At 33.9% G+C, this 21782-nt stretch overlaps 1 protein-coding gene across 1 annotated transcript; it reads right to left on the bottom strand.

Annotated features, from left to right (window-relative positions):
* Positions 1-130: 130 nt before the first annotated feature.
* On the bottom strand, positions 131-3599 carry LOC145046183 (uncharacterized). Its single transcript, XM_078994488.1, has 4 exons — positions 2937-3599; positions 1104-2374; positions 976-1022; positions 131-861 (listed from the first exon to the last, which is right to left on the bottom strand). The coding sequence occupies exons 1-4, from the start codon at positions 3597-3599 to the stop codon at positions 131-133; spliced, it is 2712 nt and encodes a 903-aa protein (XP_078850614.1).
* Positions 3600-21782: the final 18183 nt, after the last annotated feature.

Below are 21782 nucleotides of genomic sequence, written 5' to 3'. Positions count from 1 at the left end.
TTTATTATAGATACACATTACATAGAAATAAACATTTAGATAGGAATAAACATTTCCATTTAAACTAGAAATCCAAATACAGTTCATATTACAAACACATATTACAAATACATATTACATAAGAACTATTCTAATCAGAATCTTCCTCATATCCTTCAGTGTCTTCTTCGGTATCATAGTCAGAATCGGTGTCATCGTAATCAGTATCGCAATCAGAAACATCATTGACTCTACCAGTTGGCGGAGGAACTTCAGATGCACTTTCTACATCAACAATGACTCTAGGAATGTTTTGAAAGTACATGCCGAAATCGATAAAAAGTGGAGCATCGGATGAAGAGATATTTTGAAGTACATCGACATCGTCTACATTTTCGTGTGAGACATTGTCAACATTTTGAACAAGGTCATTGTTCGATGGTAGATCCCAAATACTTCGATGATTAACATGCTCGACAACACACCGATGGTTATTGTTTGGCTCTCTGATGTAGAACACTTGTTTGGGTTGTGACGCATATATGAGTTGATCATCTTTGTATGCTTCGCGTCGTGTGTCGATACTGGTGAAACTATCACTAGAAATAACTCCTGTTCGAGTATCAAACCACTTGCAACGAAATAGTACAGTTGAATAATCATGTGTATACCTCAACTCTATAATCTCTTCTAACTGGCCATAATACTTCTCGCCTTTCTCACCCACCGCTAAAACCCCAGAGTTTTGTGTTGTACGTTGTGTGTCACGACTAAGTACCATAAACCTAACACCATTGACTATGCATGCGGTGTAAGAATAGGCATTCATTTGCGGGCCCATTGCAAGAACCGACAACTCTTCGTGGAATTCTGGAGATTTTTCTATTTTCATTTGATGAACCTAACAATTATAAATTAATATGTATTATGTATTCATTAGATCAATGAAAAAAATTTGTTTATTAATTTATATTACCTTTTCACGAAACCAATTACGAAATTCTCTCTTTTCATCACTTTGGGGATGCTCAGATTTGAATTTCCTATGTTGATGACCAAAAGATATAGATTTAAAAAGATAAAATAAAAAATTAAGAATGAAAGTTAGAGATAAGATTAATTACTTGATATACTGTCTGACTTCTTCACAGCTATTCAATACAAACCATTCCATGTTATGCATTTCCGTTAAATTAAGAGTTTTGATTTGAGTTGTGCTGGTCGGTCGAGATTTAGACTCAAACATCCAAAACTTTGTTTTTTCAATGACAACATCTACATTTCTTTCCGGACGATTCTTTACATCTCGAAGGTACATTGAACAAAATGATAAAGCTTCTTCAGCAACATAACCCTCAGCTATAGAACCTTCTGGCTTCGCCTTGTTTCTGACATAGTTTTTTAGTTTTTTCATATATCTCTCGAATGGAAACATCCATCTCATACAAACCGGGCCTCCAGCAATTGCTTCATCAGGTAAATGCAAAAGTAAATGAACCATAATGTCAAAAAACGCCGGAGGATAAATCAATTCTAACTTGCACAAGATTGCAATAATGTCTACTTTTGCTTTCCTCATATCCTCCACCTTCAATGTTCTGGAACAAAGTTGCTTGAAAAACGTACAAAGGTCTACAATAGGTGTATAAGTATCTTTGTCTAACAACCCTCTTACTCCAATAGGTATCAAACGTTGAATAAGAATGTGGTGGTCATGCGATTTCAACCCAATAATGTTAGTATTGGTATCGTTCACTTTCTTACTAATGTTAGAACCAAACCCATCCGGCAGCTTAACCTCTTTTATAAATTGACAAAAGAGTTGTCGACTAGATTTCGTGAAAGAGTATCTTGCCTGGGGTCTATGAAACTTGTCACCATTTTTTTGCAACCATTCATTTCTCCGAATGTTTAGAATTCTCAAGTCCTCTCGTGCATTTGATGTGTCTTTGCTTTTATCGTTCATTAGGAGAGTACCTAATAAACTCTCGTCCACATTTTTCTGGACATGCATGACATCTATGTTGTGTTTCAACTGTAGAGAAGACCAATACTCGAGTTCGAAGAAAATGCTTCGTTTCGACCGGTTCAACTCATAATCTTGCCGCTTTGGCTCCCCGCCTCCATGCTCAGGATGTTTACCTGGTTTACGAGTTAGTAGACGACCTAGTTGCTCTTGTATGTCATCATTATTAAAGTGTCTCGGAGCGGGTCTTGTCTCTTCCATCCCATTAAAGTCCAACCTCTTTCTTAACGGATCATTAGCATCTAGGAAACGACGATGACCGATATATACGACTTTGTTTGTTGCACGGTACGAAGGAGTGTCTTCATTGCAAGTAGCACATGCTCTATACCCTTGCCAACTCCAACCCGATAAACTACTACGAGCTGGCTAATCGTTTATTGTCCACAACAACATAGCTCTCATCGTGAAGAACATATTTGTCGCCGCATCTTTAATACGTACGCCTGAGTTCCACAAATGTTTAAGCTCTTCCACCAACGGTCTAAGGAAAACATCCATATCCTTACCTGGAGCTTTCGGTCTTGGAATCAACAAAGTCAACATGAATGACGACTCTTTCATACAAAGCCAGGGTGGCAGATTGTATGTGGTGAGTATGACCGGCCATGTGCTATGTGGATTACACATGTTTCCAAATGGATTGAAACCGTCAGCTGAAAGACCTAGGCGTACGTTACGGGGTTCACTCGAGAAGTCGGGGTATTTTTTTATCAAAATCTTGCCAATGTTCCCCATCAACAAGATGAATCATCACACCATCTTCTGAACGTCTGGTACTATGCCAAATCATATTTTTGGCAGTGTGCCTCGAACAATATAAACGTCGTAGTCTAGGGGTCACAGGAAAGTACCGTAACACCTTATGAGGTACTTTCTTACCCTTGGTGTTTTTATCGATCCATCGGCTCTCTTTACAAACGGGACAAACTTGCAATGAATCATGTTCTTTCCAGAAGAGACAACAATCGTTTTTACACACATGTATCGACTCATACCCCAGTCCAATAGACTTTAGTTTCTTTTTGGCTAGATAATGTGAAAGGGGAACCTTGTTGCCTTTGGGAAATGCTAATTGCAAGAGCTCAAGGAGTTGATCAAATGAACTATCAGTCCATTTGTTGTTCACCTTGATATGCATTAACTTTGCTAGAAACTCAAGGGAAGAAAAGATGCAACCAGTATACAATTGAGTTTCCATTTCTTCCAACAACTGTGCAAAATCATCATCCACACCGCTACCCCTTGTATTCGAGGTTCCTTCATCGAGGTTGGTATCATTTTCTCTCGACTCCCACATCACATCGTCGATTAAATCGGCCATTTCGTTACTTGGCAAGACGACGGGAGGAATAAAAGATTCACCATGATAGATCCAAATTTTGTACGCCTTACTGAAACCATTTATAAATATATGGCGTTCAACTACAGTCGGGTACTTGAAGTAACGGTTATCACATTTTTCACACGCACATCTGATTTTACCATTACTATCAAGGTGCAACTTCGACTTCTCAATAAAAGCTTTGAGTCCTGCTTGGAACTCGGGATGGTTTCGATATGGATTAGTAGTCCAGCTTTTATCAATAGACATGATGTTGCTGAAACATAATTTTGGGTTTAGAGTTTAGTATACAGAATTAGCATTGTTTTTTTTTTCAATCCACATTTTTTTACATCTAAAATAATACAAAAATTAAGTAATAAAGAAATGAAAAAAATAAATTAAAATTTTTTATTTATGCATTTTTTTAATTAATTTTAATTAAAATTACTTGTAAGTTAGCTTGGGTAAAAACTAGAAGCTTTCTAGTTTTTGTATATAAGTTTTTAAACAATTTTATAGTTTTTTTTGTGTTTTTTTTTTCAATTTATAAAAATAATGTATTTTTATTTTTTTTTTCAATTATAGCATCCTACTTATAAGAAAACCACATACTTTTGCATACGTATTATGTTGTTGTGTTGTTTTTTTTACCGCCGAGATTAAAATGTATATAAGTTTTTAAAGAATTTTATAATTTTTTTTTGTGTTTTTTTTTTTCCAATTATAAGTTAACTATATAACTTATTGGTTAATTAATTTGGAGTTAGCTTGGGTAAAAACTAGAAGATTTCTAGTTTTTGTATATAAGTTTTTAAACAATTTTATAGTTTTTTTTTGTGTTTTTTTTTTCAATTTATAAAAATAATGTATTTTTTTTCAATTATAGCATCCTACTTATAAGAAAACCACATACTTTTACATACGTATTATATTGTTGTGTTGTTTTTTTTACCGTCGAGATTAAAATGTATATAAGTTTTTAAAGAATTTTATAATTTTTTTTGTGTTTTTTTTCCAATTATAAGTTAACTATATAACTTATTGGTTAATTAATTTGGAGTTAGCTTGGGTAAAAACTAGAAGCTTTCTAGTTTTTGTATATAAGTTTTTAAACAATTTTATAGTTTTTTTTGTGTTCTTTTTTCAAATTATAAAAATAATGTATTTTTTTTTATTTCAATTATAGCATCCTACTTATACCAAAACCACATAGTTTTATATAATACATAAGAAGGTGAAATTCACATACTTTTACATACATATACCACATATACACCAAATACAAATACACACAAAATAACATCCTATTTAACCCAAATACACATAATTTCACATATATACATAATAACATCCTATTTATACCAAATACAAAAGTTTCACAATCATATATCACATTTACAACAAACATACCTACAATCACATACACATAATAACATTGTACTTATAACAAATACATATAATTTCTACAAATATACCACATATACATCAAACACACATACATTGGAATATATATACCAAATTCACATATATTCAAACAAATACAAAATATACAATCCAATTTTCACATATGACAATTATCACATAATTTCACATATAAATACAACTTGAAGCTATACAACTAATTGCAATTAAATAACCACAAACAAAAAATTGAATAACTTGCTTCTAATCCAAAACAATACCACCAAAAACAAGAATATGAACAATTTATTATCATTCAATCACTACATAAAGCTACAAATCGAAATTCATACAAAATAAAAATGAAATCATCAAAAAAAACTTACCTTTCTTCAAGAAATGGAGGTACCTAGAAATTGATCCCAAAGCTTTAACCACTTGCTTGGAACAATGCTTCTAATCCAAAACAACACCACCAAAAATAAAGAATATGAGCAATTTATTATCATTCAATCACTACATAAAGCTATAAATCGAAATTCATACAACATAAAAATGAAATCATCAAAATAAAACTTACCTTTCTTCAAGAAATGGAGGTAGAAATTGATCCCAAAGCTTTAACCACACCTAGAGATACTTGCTTGGAACAATGAGGGGAGAAATTTGCTTGAAAGAAGCAGATTGAAGAAGAAATCGGCGATATGGTGAAGGAAATTGGAAGCAAACAGAAAGGAATATGAAGAAGGGAGGTTATCTGCGTGCATTTTTTTTTTATCTGTGATGACCAATAGCGGCGACACCTTTAGCGGCGACTCTAGGGGCAATACCGGTGACAATTAGTAATAGCGGCGACAAACTGGAGGGAAGGGTACCGCATCATTTTTAGCAGACTATTAGCGGCGACTTTTTTGGAGTTTTAGCGGCGACATCTATGTCACCGGTATTAGGTTAGACCGGATAAGGCACCCCACCCGTTGGATTGGATATCTCATCGAACGGTTGAGATGCAATAGAGAGGGAAAGTGCGGATTCGGGTGACAACCCTTTAGCGGCGACATTATTAGCAGCGACAAGGGGCTTTACCGGCGACTCAAGCTAGAGTCGCCGGTAAAGCCCCTTGTCGCCGCTAATAATGTCGCCGCTAAAGGGTATATTTCTTGTAGTGAAGTTTAGAATAGTTATGCATGTTATAACATGTCCATGACACTTCAATATTTACTTATTAGCAAATATATACTTATGGATTGTTTTAGTATGTATATAAGAAATTTTCATGAACAATGTAATAAATTTATTATTATTTATTAAATTATATTTGATCTTTAAGGTTTGAAGTTACTATTACATTACACTCACATTAAATCGTATTATTGATAATCCGATCTGATAACAAAAAATGTTTAACTACTATAATTTAGTTCATCATTTAAATTGAATACAAGTGAGTTTGAATCTTAGAATTGCCACTACATAAAACCACTTAAAAGTTAAATGATTAAAATAGTAAACCTTAAAATATTCATAGTGTGTGTCATTTTTCCTAAATATAATCTAGAACTTGAATTAAATTATAACTTGCTTGTAATCTTAAAGAGTATAACAATAATATAAAACTTTCTACCTTTTTTAGTGTATCACAACAACCCTTATATACAACTCAGATGCAATTTGTTCTCACACCCTCTCAAATGATGCCTAATAGCATATCCCTGCAAAAATTGAAATATTGTTGGTTTTTTCATAAGTGTGGACCAAATAATTATCAAAAAGTATCAAAAGCAACTTTGCAAACCATGAAATAATATTTGCTAAGTAATCCCATGAATTGAAGCATTGAATGTGAGAAACACTTGAATTATATAACTCAATTACAAACTTGCATTGCCTCCAACATTACTAACTCAGTCTTAATACAACATCTTGAATTGTATAACTCAATATCAGTCCATCTAAATTCGATAATTTCGATACATGGTACTAATAAAAATACATATTGTTATCTAATGCCATAAACCTTACTTGTAAAATATAATACTTAACTAACGCAACATTAACCACATAGAATGAACATAAAATTGTTGTATATATTCAACCTAATATAATGAACACAAAACTGCTAATTAATTTTCTACCGTAGATACAACAAATGATAAATGAAAGAACAAATAAAATTGAAACTATCTATCCTTCTATCCTAAATGAATATCAACCTAACTCAAGCTCCAACCTGTACCCACACACCCTTACTAGGAATATTCCGATGGCTAATAAACAACATATAGTAACCCGGTGGTGCAATCCTTCCACTTGGTGGTGCCACCGCGTTGACCTCAGTGCTATCGACTTCTGTAATCGCACAGATGAGCATCCTTTGGTTTTGAGAGTAACCATGAGTCGTGAATGGTGGGTGTAATAGAGTCACGATCACATCTCCATCTGCCAATGTGGGATTCGATTTGATTGTAAACGTTACTTTAAAGTCTTTCCCGTATTTCAATCGCTTGTCAGTAGCATCTGCGGTGATAACAGGTCTTTCTTTTTCCAGCTTAGGGTCGAGGTAATGAGGTGAGAATTTTTCAACTCGTAATTCTGTTGGGAAATTACCATCGTAAGTGTAGAACTGATGAGATTGGCTACCGGCGACTAAAATCTTGCCATCGGGAAGAACAGATGAGGTGGAATGATACATTCGAGGGATGTTTGTTGGTTTTAGTTCCCTGAACCTTTCGCCTTTTGCGTTCTCTGGCATGTAAACGGTAGGAGTAAGGTTAGGATCTTCACCGTCGTCCCAACCGGAAGTACCCTTCTTGGCACCATTGATGAGAAGAAACTGTCCGTTTGGAAGTTGCAATAGATCTCCCATGACTCTTGGTGTTGGCATGTCTTGTTCTTTCTGCCATGTCGGATTATCCGCTGTGGCTATGATTCTATTACAGTCGGAAAGTGCAGGTGTGAACACTCTGTTTTGGGTGTATCTTGGATCGACATTTTGGAAAGCATCTGCTTTGTTACCACCACAGACCACCACTTCGACGGTGACTGGTTGATTATCGGCGGTGAGCCTCAATGGGAGAATAGCAGACTGACCTGACGGTGGGTAGTTGCGAGATCCGCCTTTCAACACCGGATATTCTTTCACTGTTTTACCCGTTTGTGGATTAAAACTAATAGCCCGATCATTCGCAAAGATGAAGATATTTCCGTCAGGGAGGAGGTAACAAAATGGATAAAGGTTGTTCTCGACACGGAGACCATGGCCAGCCGCCGGTGCGGTGGTTTTTTGCAGGAAAGGCAGTTGTTTATTGTTTGGCTTGAAGTCAACTGTCGGCCCAACAATGTCGTAGGTGTAGGAATCTCGACCTCCAATAATCGCTGCACTTCCATCTTCTAGAATACAATTAGTTGCATACCAATGAGGAGCACCGAGTGCATCTTTTTTATCGACGAACTTTGGAGCCGGGTCATCTAACTTCAAGAGCCTAACACTCGCACCACCCATTTTATTACCACCTGTTGATAAAAGGTCACCCGAAGGCAACAAATGTCCCGACGAACACCATGGATCAGTTTCAACCTATTATAAAAATCAAATATTGTATCATAAAATCATGCGCTATATATAATTAAGTATAAGGGTACTAATACTCGATGAGGAGGTAATTAAAAATGATAAGTAACTTACATAAATGGACTTGACATTGCCGGATTCAATATCATATTGTACAGCATGAGCGAAGCAATCGGGTTCATTGTTGTTATCGGGATTCGGGGGACAGTTACCCTTGGGACCAAGTTCACGAGCAGAAGGACCAAGGTTGGTAGTATCAAACCAAACCGCCTTGTTGTTAGGCATTAACTGATGCTGCATGGCGTTAACGCCACAATGAGGGTTATGGATTATCCATTCACCCTTATAATCACTATCTAAGATGGGTTGTTTGTAGAAAGGTGTGGCACCAGCTTTCTTTTTATAATGGCCTCCTTTCTTATTAGGAGTGTCCTTACCGCCACCAGCATCTTTGGGAGAGTTACCGCCGCCTTTCGGCGCAGGGGGGTCATTTCCACCGTCTCCACCCTTAGGAGCACAACCACCACCCGAATTGGGACACCCTTTCCCACTGTCGGCACCACCCGCACAAGGGCAGCCTTTCCCGCCGTCGGTACCACCCGCGCAAGGGCAGCCTTTCCTGCCGTCGGCACCACCCGCACAAGGGCAACCTTTACCGCCTTCGGCACCACCCGCACAAGGGCAGCCTTTCCCGCCGTCGGCAGCACCCGCACAAGGGCAGCCTTTCCCGCCATCGGCACCACCCGCACAATTGCAGCCTTTTCCGCCTTCAGCACCACCCGCACAAGGGCATCCTTTCCCACCGTCAGCACCACCCGCACAAGGACACCCTTTCGCGCCGTCGGGACCACCCGCACAAGGGCACCCGTTTGCGTCGGCACCACCCGCACAAGGGCACCCTTTCCCACCGTCGGCACCACATGCACAAGGGCATCCTTTCCCGCCGTCAGCACCACCCGCACAAGGGCATCGTTTCCTGCTGTCGGCACCACCCGCACAAGGGCATCCTTTCCCGCCATCAACACCATCCGCACAAGGGCACCCTTTCCCACCGTCGGCACCACCCGCACAAGGGCATCCTTTCCCGCCATCGGTATCATCCGCACAAAGGCAACCTTTCCCACCATCGGTACCACCTGGACAAGGGCAGCCTTTCCCACTATCGTTAGCACCAGGACAAGGACACCCATCCGGACAATGGCATCCTTTCCCACCGTCACCACCACCCGGACAAGGGCATTCTTTCCCACCGTCGGCAGCAGCCGGACAAGGACACCCATCCGGACAATGGCACCCTTTCCCACCGTCACCACCACTCGGACAAGGGCACTCTTTCCCACCATCGGCAGAAGCCGGACAAGGGCACCCATCCGGACAATGGCACCCTTTCCCTCCGTCACCACCACCCGGACAAATACATTCTTTCCCACCCTGAATAGCAGCCGGACAAGAACACCCATCCGGACAATAGCACCCTTTCCCACCGTCACCACCACTTGGACAAGGGCATTCTTTACCACCGTCGGCAGCAGCCGGACAAGGACACCCATCCGGACAATGGCACCCTTTCCTACCGTCGCCACCACCCGGACAAGGGCATTCTTTCCCACCATCGGCAGCAGCCGGACAAGGACACCCATTTGGACAATGACACCTTTTTCCACCGTCACCACCCAGACAGGGGCAGCCTTTCCCACCATCGTCACCACCCTGACAAGGGCACCCTTTCCCACCGTCGTCACCACCCTGACAAGGGCACCCTTTCCCACCATCAGCAGCACCCGGACAACGACACCCACCCAGACAAGGGCACCCTTTCCCAACGTTGCCACCACCCGGACAAGGGCAGCCTTTCCTGGCATCGGCACCACCCAAACAAGATGCAAACAACAAAGGGAGCACGATGACTAGGTGTCTAAGTGCCATGTTGAGATGTGTCGCGTTTACTAGTGAAACTCGTCGTAAACTTTTTGTATGTGTTGTTTTGCCTCATAAAATTTCAAATTCTAATTTTGGAAAGTTTAATTCATAAATTTGCATGCGGCAGTACGTGAAGGTAGGAGTTTTACTAGTATGTGTCTAGCTTTTTGTTGGAATCCCTTTAAATCGGTCGAGATCTATTAATTCGGGACACAATTTTCGTTGTCGGCTTCAGGTATACATATAATATAGCAGTTTCTTATTTTTAGACTACAAAAAAGGGAGTACATTGACATTTAGTGTCTCTTTTGTCATGGTACGTTTGTTACCGTATAAAATTGATGTTACGTATAATGTTATTTTCATGTTACAATACAAGTGGACAAGCATATTTAGCTACAATTTATAAATTAATTTTGAGAAAATGAAATATATAGCCTATTTCCCAGGCATTTATTAAGAAATAGGTAAAAATTAAGAAAAATAATAGTTTTAGACAACGAAATCACATTTGGCATTATCTTCCCAGCTTAATGCGCTGTGATTACGTGGCACATATGACCAATGTATTGAAACCCCAATAAAAATTTTTAACTTGATTTTCAAATTTTCAAACTCTATAATTTCTCTCTAATTGTTAAGGACGGATTTCCATCTAATAATGTTTTAATGATCTAATTTTTAGTCATTTTGTTTGTATTTCATAAGTTACTATTTAAAACGTCATTGTTTTTATATACCTTTTAGTTAATGCTTTATAAACTCGTAATTTACACTTCAAAACTTTTACCCCGAAGAGACAAAATCATAAATGACATGTCTATTTGTGATTGTAATGTTTTTATAATTTTGTTGCACAAATTATGCATTAAAAGTTTACACAATCGCAGATGGGCATGTCTTCTGCGGTTTTCTCTTTAGCTAGAGGAGAGGAAATTGCAAATGGCTTGTCTATATGAAATTTTCTCTCTTCTAAGTTTGATTATATATAGATAATTTGTTACCGGTCATTTTTTCAACATACGAACAAACAACTTTGTGCATCGTATTAAAGGTTCCAAAAATGAAATGTGGGAAGTAATCGCTCTTCTAGAAAGTGCACGTCGTTTGCTATTTCAGACGACCACATTTAATTTTGACATCGGACATACATGTTACACGTGATAACAGTGATCTTTTACTTTTTTCATTTGTTGATTCTCGATAGATACACGCTACTAAACAAATGAACACACAAGAATGTCTAGAATTGAAAATTTCTCAATACATGTTGTCGCTTGTGGCAGAGTTCTGTTCAATCCCTGAAGTTCGTGTAGCATGATATTCAAATGGATATATAAGTAAAGTCCCCATATATTGGGAAAAGTTTTTTAAAAGTCATAATTTTTTTAATAAAAAAGCCTAGACTCTAAACTACTAACGATTTTCATCCTGAACAATAAGATATAATACCTACGAACTTTCCTTAGCTTAATCAAAGATAAGATTTCAGAGAAGATAGATAAGATAAAAACCAGATGGGCAAGGGTCGAACTTTCGTTCTTACGATACAAAATCTTAAGCTTACCAATTATTCTAGATGACTTTTCATATATTTGTCCTTCATTATTATATTTATTGATCTTGATTCTATATATATATATATATATATATATATATATATATATATATATATATATATATATATATATATATATATATATATATATATATATATATATATATATACCCTTAAGGGTATATAAGCTTAGGTACCCAAACACATAATATTACGTCGTTTTGTATCATATATATACATTATAATAGTCCAATGTTCTTATAATTCAACTTATCACTTGATTTACTTCCAAGATTTTTATAAATTTCACATTTATCTCCTTCTTACATAATTTTCATTTTCAACTATAATATATATGACATACTAGGTCTTTGGCAAAAAGATGTGATGTAAAGGAAGATAATAGTGAAATTTCGAAAATCTTAATTGTAAATCAAGTTAGGAATTGAACTTAAAGAGTATTATAATGAATATATTAAACAAAACGATGTATTATAGTGGGTTTGGGTACCTAAGCTTATGTACCCTTAAGGGTATATTTACTTTTCCCATATATATATATATATATATATATATATATATATATATATATATATATATATATATATATATATATATATATAATATACCCTTAAGGGTATATAAACTTAGGTACCCAAACACATCATATTAAGTTGTTTTGTATCATATAATACATTCTAATTGTCCAATGTTCTTATAATTTAACTTCTAACATGATGTACTTCCAAGATTTTTATAAATTACACATTTATGTTCCTCTTAAATAATTTTCATTTTCAACTACAATATATATAGCTTAGTAGATGTTCGGTAAAAAGATGTGATTTAAGATAAAGATAATAGTGAAATTTCGAATATCTTGAAACTAAATCAAGTTAAGGTTGAAGTTTAAGAACATTATAATTAATATATCAAGGAAAATGATGTACTATGATGTGTTTGGGTACCTAAACTTATATACTTTTAACGGTATATTCAGTTTTCCCTATATATATATATATATATATATATATATATATATATATATATATATATATATATATATATATATATATAAAACATTTTTTTGGAGGCTTTCCTTTTTTTTCTTACCTGATAATCGACTACATTCGATGGTTTGAATAAGATGTGGAAACGCAGAGTGTTCTACCTTCACCAACGGTTGCATGCTATGGTGCTGATTGTTTTGTTGTGTGTATTGAAAACCCTTTCCATTTAGCGTTTAAGAGTTTGAATTTAAGGTATGAAAAGCTTATTTAGTTACAATTTCTGAATGGATTTGATTTCCTTTCCATTTCCAGTTTCAAAAACTAACCATATGGTCAAAATACAGAACCATCAGTGGTTGCATTATTAGGCCAGCACGATTGAAATAGATGCTTCACTTTGTGTTTCATTCAACAGTTATGATGCAGTTGCTAAGTGATAAAGAAGAAAGCAAATAAACAAAGACCTGGAAGTTTTCAAAACATTCGATGAAAACTTAGGTAAAAATAAATATTATTTTGATTTTCTTGAGTTATGTAATTTTTCTGTATGTTTCAAATGATGCTGGGATATTATTCAACACTTGTACTGTGTTTGAGTTGTGCTGGTGATGGTGTTCTAGTAAAAAAATAAAACATGATGCGTAGGCAAGTTAGAAATGGATTCATGTTTTCTGGGCCTATATGGACTAAATATATTAACTTCTTGATTTCTTTACGTGTTTGTAATGTTTTTGTTTCCACAAAACAATAGGACCTTTTTATTTTAATTTTTCATAATTATTTCACTTAATTGATGAAGGATTGGTATTTTTGTTTCCACAAAACAATAGGGCCTTTTTATTTTATTTCTTCATCATTATTTCACTTAATTGTCTATATGTAGGATAAATGATTGGTATTTGAGTATCAACCAAAATATAATAGTGCAAGGGTTGCTAATTATAGAGAAAGAAAGAAGTATGATAAAGAAATTGATTGGAATTTGTTTGTTGTTCCACCTTCTCGATCTCTGAAGGCAATTTCATCTCTCTTTTTCCTTTTGTCTTTATTCTTGATATGATTATTATTTTGAATCATTGTATAGAGCTGACTATTTCCTTCATCTGATACAGGAAGAATTGAAATGGACGACATGAAAAAGATTCTTAGCACTTGAAAAGTAAGAAAAAAAAAATGTTTTTCATAATTTATATAATTTTATACTAATAACTAACATGACTTATGTGTAATCAGGGAGAATCGTCAAAGGATAGACACCGTTTCTGCTAACAATTGCATCTCATTTACTTATGGTTTGATTATGCCATCTCATAAAAATGGTCTTTTTGTTTTGTTCTAATTCACTCCAACGTATCTAATTAAAACTATCTTTCCTGGAATCAAAATAAAGGACGTATTCAAAAGATTTGGAATAAGCAAAGAAGCTTTTGAAGATGAAAGCCAAAATGCTATAAACATCTTGGTTAAAAAATACTTTTTAATCATTAGGGAGTTGTTGGTGTTTATGTTGACGTTTTTGAACTTGCAGGGTTGGGACTTTTATCATGTCATAGCTGTTGGGTAAAGTTTTGAAAACAAGAATGCAAAACAAATAACCAAAATAACTCTTTGATTAATTGGAAAATCACTCAAAACCAATGTTTTTACAATCTGTTCTCATAATCATAAACTCGATTATAGATAGGTTATATATAGCCTAACAAACCAACTTGTATTAGAGTAGGAAACTTATGACCAACTTGCCATAAACTAAACTTTCCATAAATTAGATTACTTGGTCTCCAAGTCCTCATCGACTTAGGATTCCAACAATCACCCCCGAATCTCTAAGTCCTTCTAGAGAATTCTTCAACCCGATCCGTATTTAAAAAACGGATTCGTCACTGTCGTCACGTTCCGAACAATCACCGTCTTTTAATTTTTGGAGTCGTTCCGGACATTCAGAAGCAAAGTGACCCGGTTTGTCACACCGAAAACAAATCACCTTAGATCGATCCTTTTCCCTATTTTTCCGATTCTTCCCACAACAACAATTACAATTTTTGCAATCAGAATTAGAATTGGACAGTTTATTAGGCCGACTGCTTTGAGAAACCCTATTACTCCCTTTGGGCCCGCCTAATCCGCCCGACCTGGATAACCCACTATATCCGGATCCACTTGACCCATTAGTCCCATTAAACTCATTTGCTTTATTAGACCCAATCGATCATTTCCAATTTCCCTTCGTTCCCGATGAGTTACCCCTAACAGTTGACGACCCACCTCCATCTCCGGTCGATTTTTCGGCAAATAGAACCCTCGATTGTCCTTCTCCAGCATCGAATTCCCTTATTCTTTCTTCATATGCCTTCAATCGACCCACTACGTCTTCAAACCCTACCGATTTTAAATCTAGTACCTGTTCAAGAGATGCAACGATGTGAATGAAGTTTCTGGGTAATGATTTGAGGAATTTCTTCACTAATTTTGATTCCTCAATCGTTTCTCCTAATGTCGACGATGTAGACGCGATTCCGGATAGCTTTCCGGCAAAGCTATCAATTGTTTCTGACTCGAGCATCTTCAGGCGATCAAATTCTGACATTAAGGTTTGTAATCTCGCTTCTTTGACTCTATCTGCGCCCACATTACGTGCTCTAATCGCATCCCACAATTTCTTGGCTGAATCCTGATCTCCAATCTGCATTATGAGGTTTTCTGGTAGGGCTTGATATAGCAAACCCATGGCAAGGCAGTCCTTTTCTTCATTGACATCGGTTCCTAGATCAATCACAGTCCAGGCTTTGTGGATGCGTAAGACAACCTTCATACGCATTGCCCACACGGTGTAGTTAGTGGATGTGAGCATCGGACACAAAACTGAGGTTGTCCCAACCTCCTTCACTCTCACCGGAGCTTCTCCTTCTCCCCCTGTATCTGTCATGTTGACCTGACTCGTCAACAGGTACAAATCGATCTCACAGCTTCTCAACCTAAGCTCTGATACCAATTAAAGTTTTGAAAACAAGAATGCAAAACAAATAACCAAAATAACTCTTTGATTAATTGGAAAATCACTCAAAACCAATGTTTTTACAATCTGTTCTCATAATCATAAACTCGATTATAGATAGGTATATATATAGCCTAACAAACCAACTTGTATTAGACTAGGAAACTTATGACCAACTTGCCATAAACTAAACTTTCCATAAATTAGATTGCTTGGTCTCCAAGTCCTCATCGACTTAGGATTCCAACATTGGGAACATTCTTCATGTTGTCTGTTATTCGACTAATACTGAAAGGGCCAAGGAATTTAGAAGTGACAACTTTATTGGTAACATATTTGCTTTTGTGGTAACTTATGTATTATATAGGGTTTACTTTTTGGTTAGACTCTAACCAATCAACCTTGCAACCGAGTTTAAAATTAACAATTAGTTAATTATTTAAATAAAAAATATTTAATATAACAAAGTTATATAAATTCATGGATACTTACATGATGAAATTAGTAATCAATGTCTATCAAATGTTTTTACAATGAGTTTTTTAATCATAATTAATAATAGTTGTTTTAAATTTTTGTTTTTTAAGTTTTTGATGATAACATGATTACAAATGAATATATTCTTACATTTATGCTATTGGGAGAGAACTGAAGACATAGATATTCCTACAATAGTGATAAATATCGACAAAAATACCTTTGGCTTATTTTTTGATGCTTTGTCTTATGTAATTTTATAGCGATGTGTTTGGTTTTTTTTTAATATTTTTTTGTAACTTTTAGCTGGTGAATGGATGCTTTTGGATATGTGAAACTTTGTAGTTTATGTTGTTGATTACTGGCATGATATTTCCATGAGAATTGTACATATGATATTGGGAATATGTTTGCTTTTTTTTTTTGTAAATGAAAAAGAAAAGTACATTGCTATTATGTGACTTTTTAATGTTTGTCATACATAACCGATAAACAAAAGACTAAAACTATGGTCTTAACCGAACCCCGTGGAACGGGGTTTCACAGTTGGTGATTATTTTTTACAGCAAAGGTTGACGTCGTTGACTGGTGCTCCGACTCATCGACCCCACCTCCTTCGTATCAAATTGGCTGCTCCATTTCAATCATCAGCTTTGTTTGATTATTTTCATAATTTATTTGGGGCTAAAATTGAAGTCGTTGCAAGCTTCAGGAGAGATAAGTGAGATGTAAGGAGGATACAAAGGGAGTTGAACCACACTCCAGGTATGAATTATTCCCAAAATTCTCCCCTCTGCAAATACTCAAATAATGTTTGATATGAATTGATCTTCCTTCAACTCAACTATTTTTTCTTCCTACTACTATCTAAATCTTCTTTTATGTTGATATTGATTTATTTTATTTTTTATTTTTTAGTTGATTATCAGTGAGTAGATTATTGGTGTTTTAAATAAAGAAAGTTGAAATCAGGTGTTTTTGTTCATCTTAGGTCAAATTTATGGAGCAAAAGCATGAAGTTCATCAAAGGGGGTTAGTTCATTTAACTTTTCCTCTTTTTTTGTTTACATGTTGTCTTTTTCCATTCAAAGATCTTGTTAGTAATAGTTGAAATCTGGAGTCTATTAGAAGCTATGAAAACTGTTGGTAGGCGGTACAAGCGACATAATAGTATGAGAAAAAAGTATAGTTTTGACTACCATTCTACAAACCACTATGTTACGTAATGGTAGCTATTTATTCCTTTTTAATATAAAATATATATTTTATATATTAACGGTTTAGTAAATATATAAAATGTTTTTATCCATTCAACTTCTTCCTTTAGTGAGTTCTTAATGTATTTTTCTTAACTTTATTTAAAATTTTTCCAACTACCTGCTAGAGTTAAGCATCTGTTTCAGATACAAACCTTAGAATTAGTTTCAACTATGTAGTTAAGATTTATAGCTTGATGTAATTACACCATGCTTGATGTAAAGAGTGTTCAAAATGTTAGTAATTACAAGAGAGTGAAAGAAACATGTGCTTGACGAAGAGAAAGGAAGATAGTTTTTATGTTGTTCTTTTTTGTGAAATTGAATAGGGTGTCTTGGTTACTGAAGCAAAGAAAAAAAAAGTAAATAAAATCTTATTGATTCAAATGCTGATCCTTCACTCCTAATCTTCTCTTAATGACAAACCAAAAGAAACCAAAGTCGGAAGGGTCAAAGTAAGTAGTTTTTAGAAAATGGGATTTAATTTTTTCTTTTACTTCTTCCAATTGAATGATTTATTTGGATGGGTGTGTAGAGTAGTGAATCCATTGGGATGATGAAGGAAACTAAAGGATTCGGCAAGAAATTGGTTTTATAGGGACAATCTCGATAAGCGATGGTGAATTCTGGTTTTTAAACATAATGTGCAGTTTAAAGCATCTGTTTTAATTCTTGATTTTAACAAATGCCCAATTTCTTTTTCCGTTTATAGGCTTACAACTAACTTGACATCATTCCATATTTGGAATTGGTGTAAGTTTTTCTTCAAAATCAGGAACTTGTATTATGCTATCAAAGGGCAATTTGGTCAATCTTTGTTCAAGCTTAAAGATTGCAAGTTATTACATAGTTTTGTGATGATGAAAGGCCGAAATTGGAATTAAAAAAAGAAAAAGAAAAAGGGAAACAACAAGAAAGGTAAAAGGTTTTTTAAATAGTTTTAGATAGGTTTGGTTAAGGCTCCAAGGAGACTCCTCAAGTGTTTTCCGAGTTTATAATTGGGCTATTCATTTCTCTCAATTATCATTTAATGGATCAGGGGCATTTTCATCAAACTGTTATTTTTTGCTTACTGTTGTTTTTCACTTTTGGCTAGCTAGCAATTGGTTTGAAGTTAATGTTTTTTAAAGCCCGACTTAATGCATTCAGATGCAAACCATATACCTATTTGTCTTTCCTTTTTTTTCCCTATCTCAGTTAACATTTTTAAATGGTATGTAAAGGTTCATGAGAATGTTCGATCAATTACTAGCTATGTCGTAATTGGCAAAACATGTCCTTTTCCCTTTGTGGTGAGAAAATTCTCCTTTAAATTGTGGAATACATTTATTGTTATTATTGAATTTAAAATAATGTAATATGACAACATTTTGTCTCCCCTTTTGTTATGTGCAACTTGCTAATTTTATGGGTCGTTTCCACTGGTTAACATGTATCCGAAAGGTAGCTTTCTTTGTTTGTAATTCGTTTTTTTTTTAATTGTCTGGTTTGGTATAATGGAATTGGGGATGAAATTATTCATTTCATTACAGAATGGAATGTAAAATTGCAAAACAATACATTTTTTACTGTGTAATTTTTAATGACAATTTTGTTAAAATAAAAATAATAAAGATAATTGATTGACCAATTTGCATCATATATAAAGAAAACTTCACAATGATGTTTAATGCGGTAATTGTACTTACTTTCTTTTAGTTAATGACATATTTTTTGTGTAGGGTTAAGGAGAGGATGAGAGGTTGGGAGTATAGTTTTTTTTTTTTTTTTAAATAATGTTTTTCATTACTATTTGTGTATGTTATATCTTTGATATGGTATGGTTTTACCCTACGGTTGACAGAAACATGGTAATCAAACTAATGAATATTAAACACAGAACCATTTAACTATAACAAAAAACCAACATTGAAGGATTCCGGAAAAACGACATTGAAGGCTTCTGACCCCCGCAAAGCGGGGGTCACTTTTCTAGTTACTATTATTGTTATTATTGAAAACGAAATTGAATAAATTATTTTTTAAAATTCATTTTATGTAATATTATTAAATAAACACTTATGTAAATTTTTTTAAAAACATATATTTATACGTATAAAAACATACTTATATGTAAAGATACGTTATAAATCATACATACTTATAAAGCTAACATTTTTTCTTGAATCTCATTCATTTGAAACCCCTATAAAAATTTACCAACACCTCGTGCATTTGAAACTCCCATACCCTTTCACCTTCAAAGTAATTAATCACATATAATTTCATTCCAAGAAAATCACACACTCTATAAGTTCAACACCTCATGCCTTTCAAACCCCTACACCCTTTCACCTTCATTATATATGTAGTTATATTGGTACATTTTTCTTACAAAAACTCGTAATTTGGTTGAAGATATAATGATTCAAAAGTTTTCATATAGTTGAAGCATTCACAATCCAAATATGATGATTTGAAGAAATGAGTTATATCGTATCGATGGTAATTATAATATGATTTATTCTTTCAACCAAAACAAATGAAGCTTTTCTATTCTTTCTTTATATTCAATTTGTCATTTGACCTTTATATGTGAATAGTATGTATTACTCAATCTTGAGTGCGACTCTCCAAGCATCAATGTTTTGCTTGAAATATATTTCTCATTATTTTTTTTTCAAGAAAACATTTTGACTGCGGGTTAGTGAAAAATTGTCATCAACTTTCTATGGTTGAATGGTGTTCAATAAAGAAAGAAGATTTAGAAAACGAATATAAGTTTTTTTTGTTTGAGCAAAGTAGACGAATGTTAGTTTTTTCTTTTGATTTAAACAGATATTTATATAATATTTTTATTTATATATTCAACCACCCATTGTTCTTATTTATTTGATTGCAGTTTTTTTATTTGGATTATGTTTATTTTCTATTATTTTTTATTTGGTTATCCTACACAACGTATTTACAAGAAAATATTTAAAAGATACATAATTTTTAACATTTGATATGTAATTATGATGACTTATCATGATATGTTCTTCATATGAAAGTAATTTATCCATATTACCAGGACAATAATTACATATGATATTTACGAAAATATATATTATATGTGATTTGTTTAACATATATATCACCTATGTATGTTATAAATTTCTAATTAAATATCTTTATGTTTAATAATTGAAGGGATTAAAATGATGCATCAAAACCAATTATTTAGACGAATATAATAATAATAATAATAATAATAATAATAATAATAATAATAATAATAATAATAATAATAATAATAATAATAATAATGTTGATGATAATAATAAAAAATACACACTTGCAAGTACTGTATTCATTTGAAACGTACACTACTACTCAAGATTTTTCTAGTTTATGTATATTTATTAGTTACAACTCAAAGTTTTTAACTTATGATTATTAAATAGCAATCACAAATAACTTTTTATTTTCCTTTCTTTTATAAGGTTGTAAAGTTTTGCTCATTAAAAAGATTAATGTATTTGAAGAGATTTGTAATTTAAATATGAAAAGTTAATATAAATGTTTATATGCTTTTAAACCTTCAAAAGTTTTATCTTTGTTTACTTTATATAGAAAAAATATTCTTACTTTTAAAAAATGAAAAAATACATATAAAATAAAATAAAAATAAAAAAATGTTATTAAGGTATAAAAACATATAAATGTGCTTTTTATATGTATTCATTACATTTATATGTTTTTTACATATAAATATGTTTTTATACATATAAATATGAAATTAAAAAGTATTTATATATGTGTTTATTTAATAATATTACTTAAAAAGAATTTAAAAAATAATTTATTTAATTTTGTTTTTAATAATAATAATAATAATGTATGAATTTAAATCATCGACACAATATTACATTAACTAAAATAGTGAAAGAATAAATAAACAATAGCTGTATAGATCAATTGGTAAGCCTATAGGATTTACAAGAGTTGCAGGTTCGATCCTCTCTACTCGTTTTTATTGCATCCTAAATGGTATCTTTTATTAGGCTAAGGAAAGCCGAAAGTCATTATATATTATTGTTAAAGATAAGTATCGCATGTAGATTGTAGCCTAGTTCGCTAAGCCTTGGTTTGGGATATTAGGTCATGAGTTCGAACCCCTCTAAGTCTTTTCTCAAAAAATTCCGATTTTTTTAAGGTTGTAAACATTTTGCCATGCCATGTCAGCAATCCCTTCCAACTTGGCATGCCACATAGGTGCTTAACTTAAAAAAATAAAAACT

This window comes from Lactuca saligna, chromosome 5 (genome assembly GCF_052625555.1).
Source record: "Lactuca saligna cultivar CGN05327 chromosome 5, ASM5262555v1, whole genome shotgun sequence".
NCBI lineage: Eukaryota > Viridiplantae > Streptophyta > Magnoliopsida > Asterales > Asteraceae > Lactuca > Lactuca saligna.
Note: the sequence above shows the minus strand (reverse complement) of the source record. Positions and strands in the feature narration are given on the sequence as shown.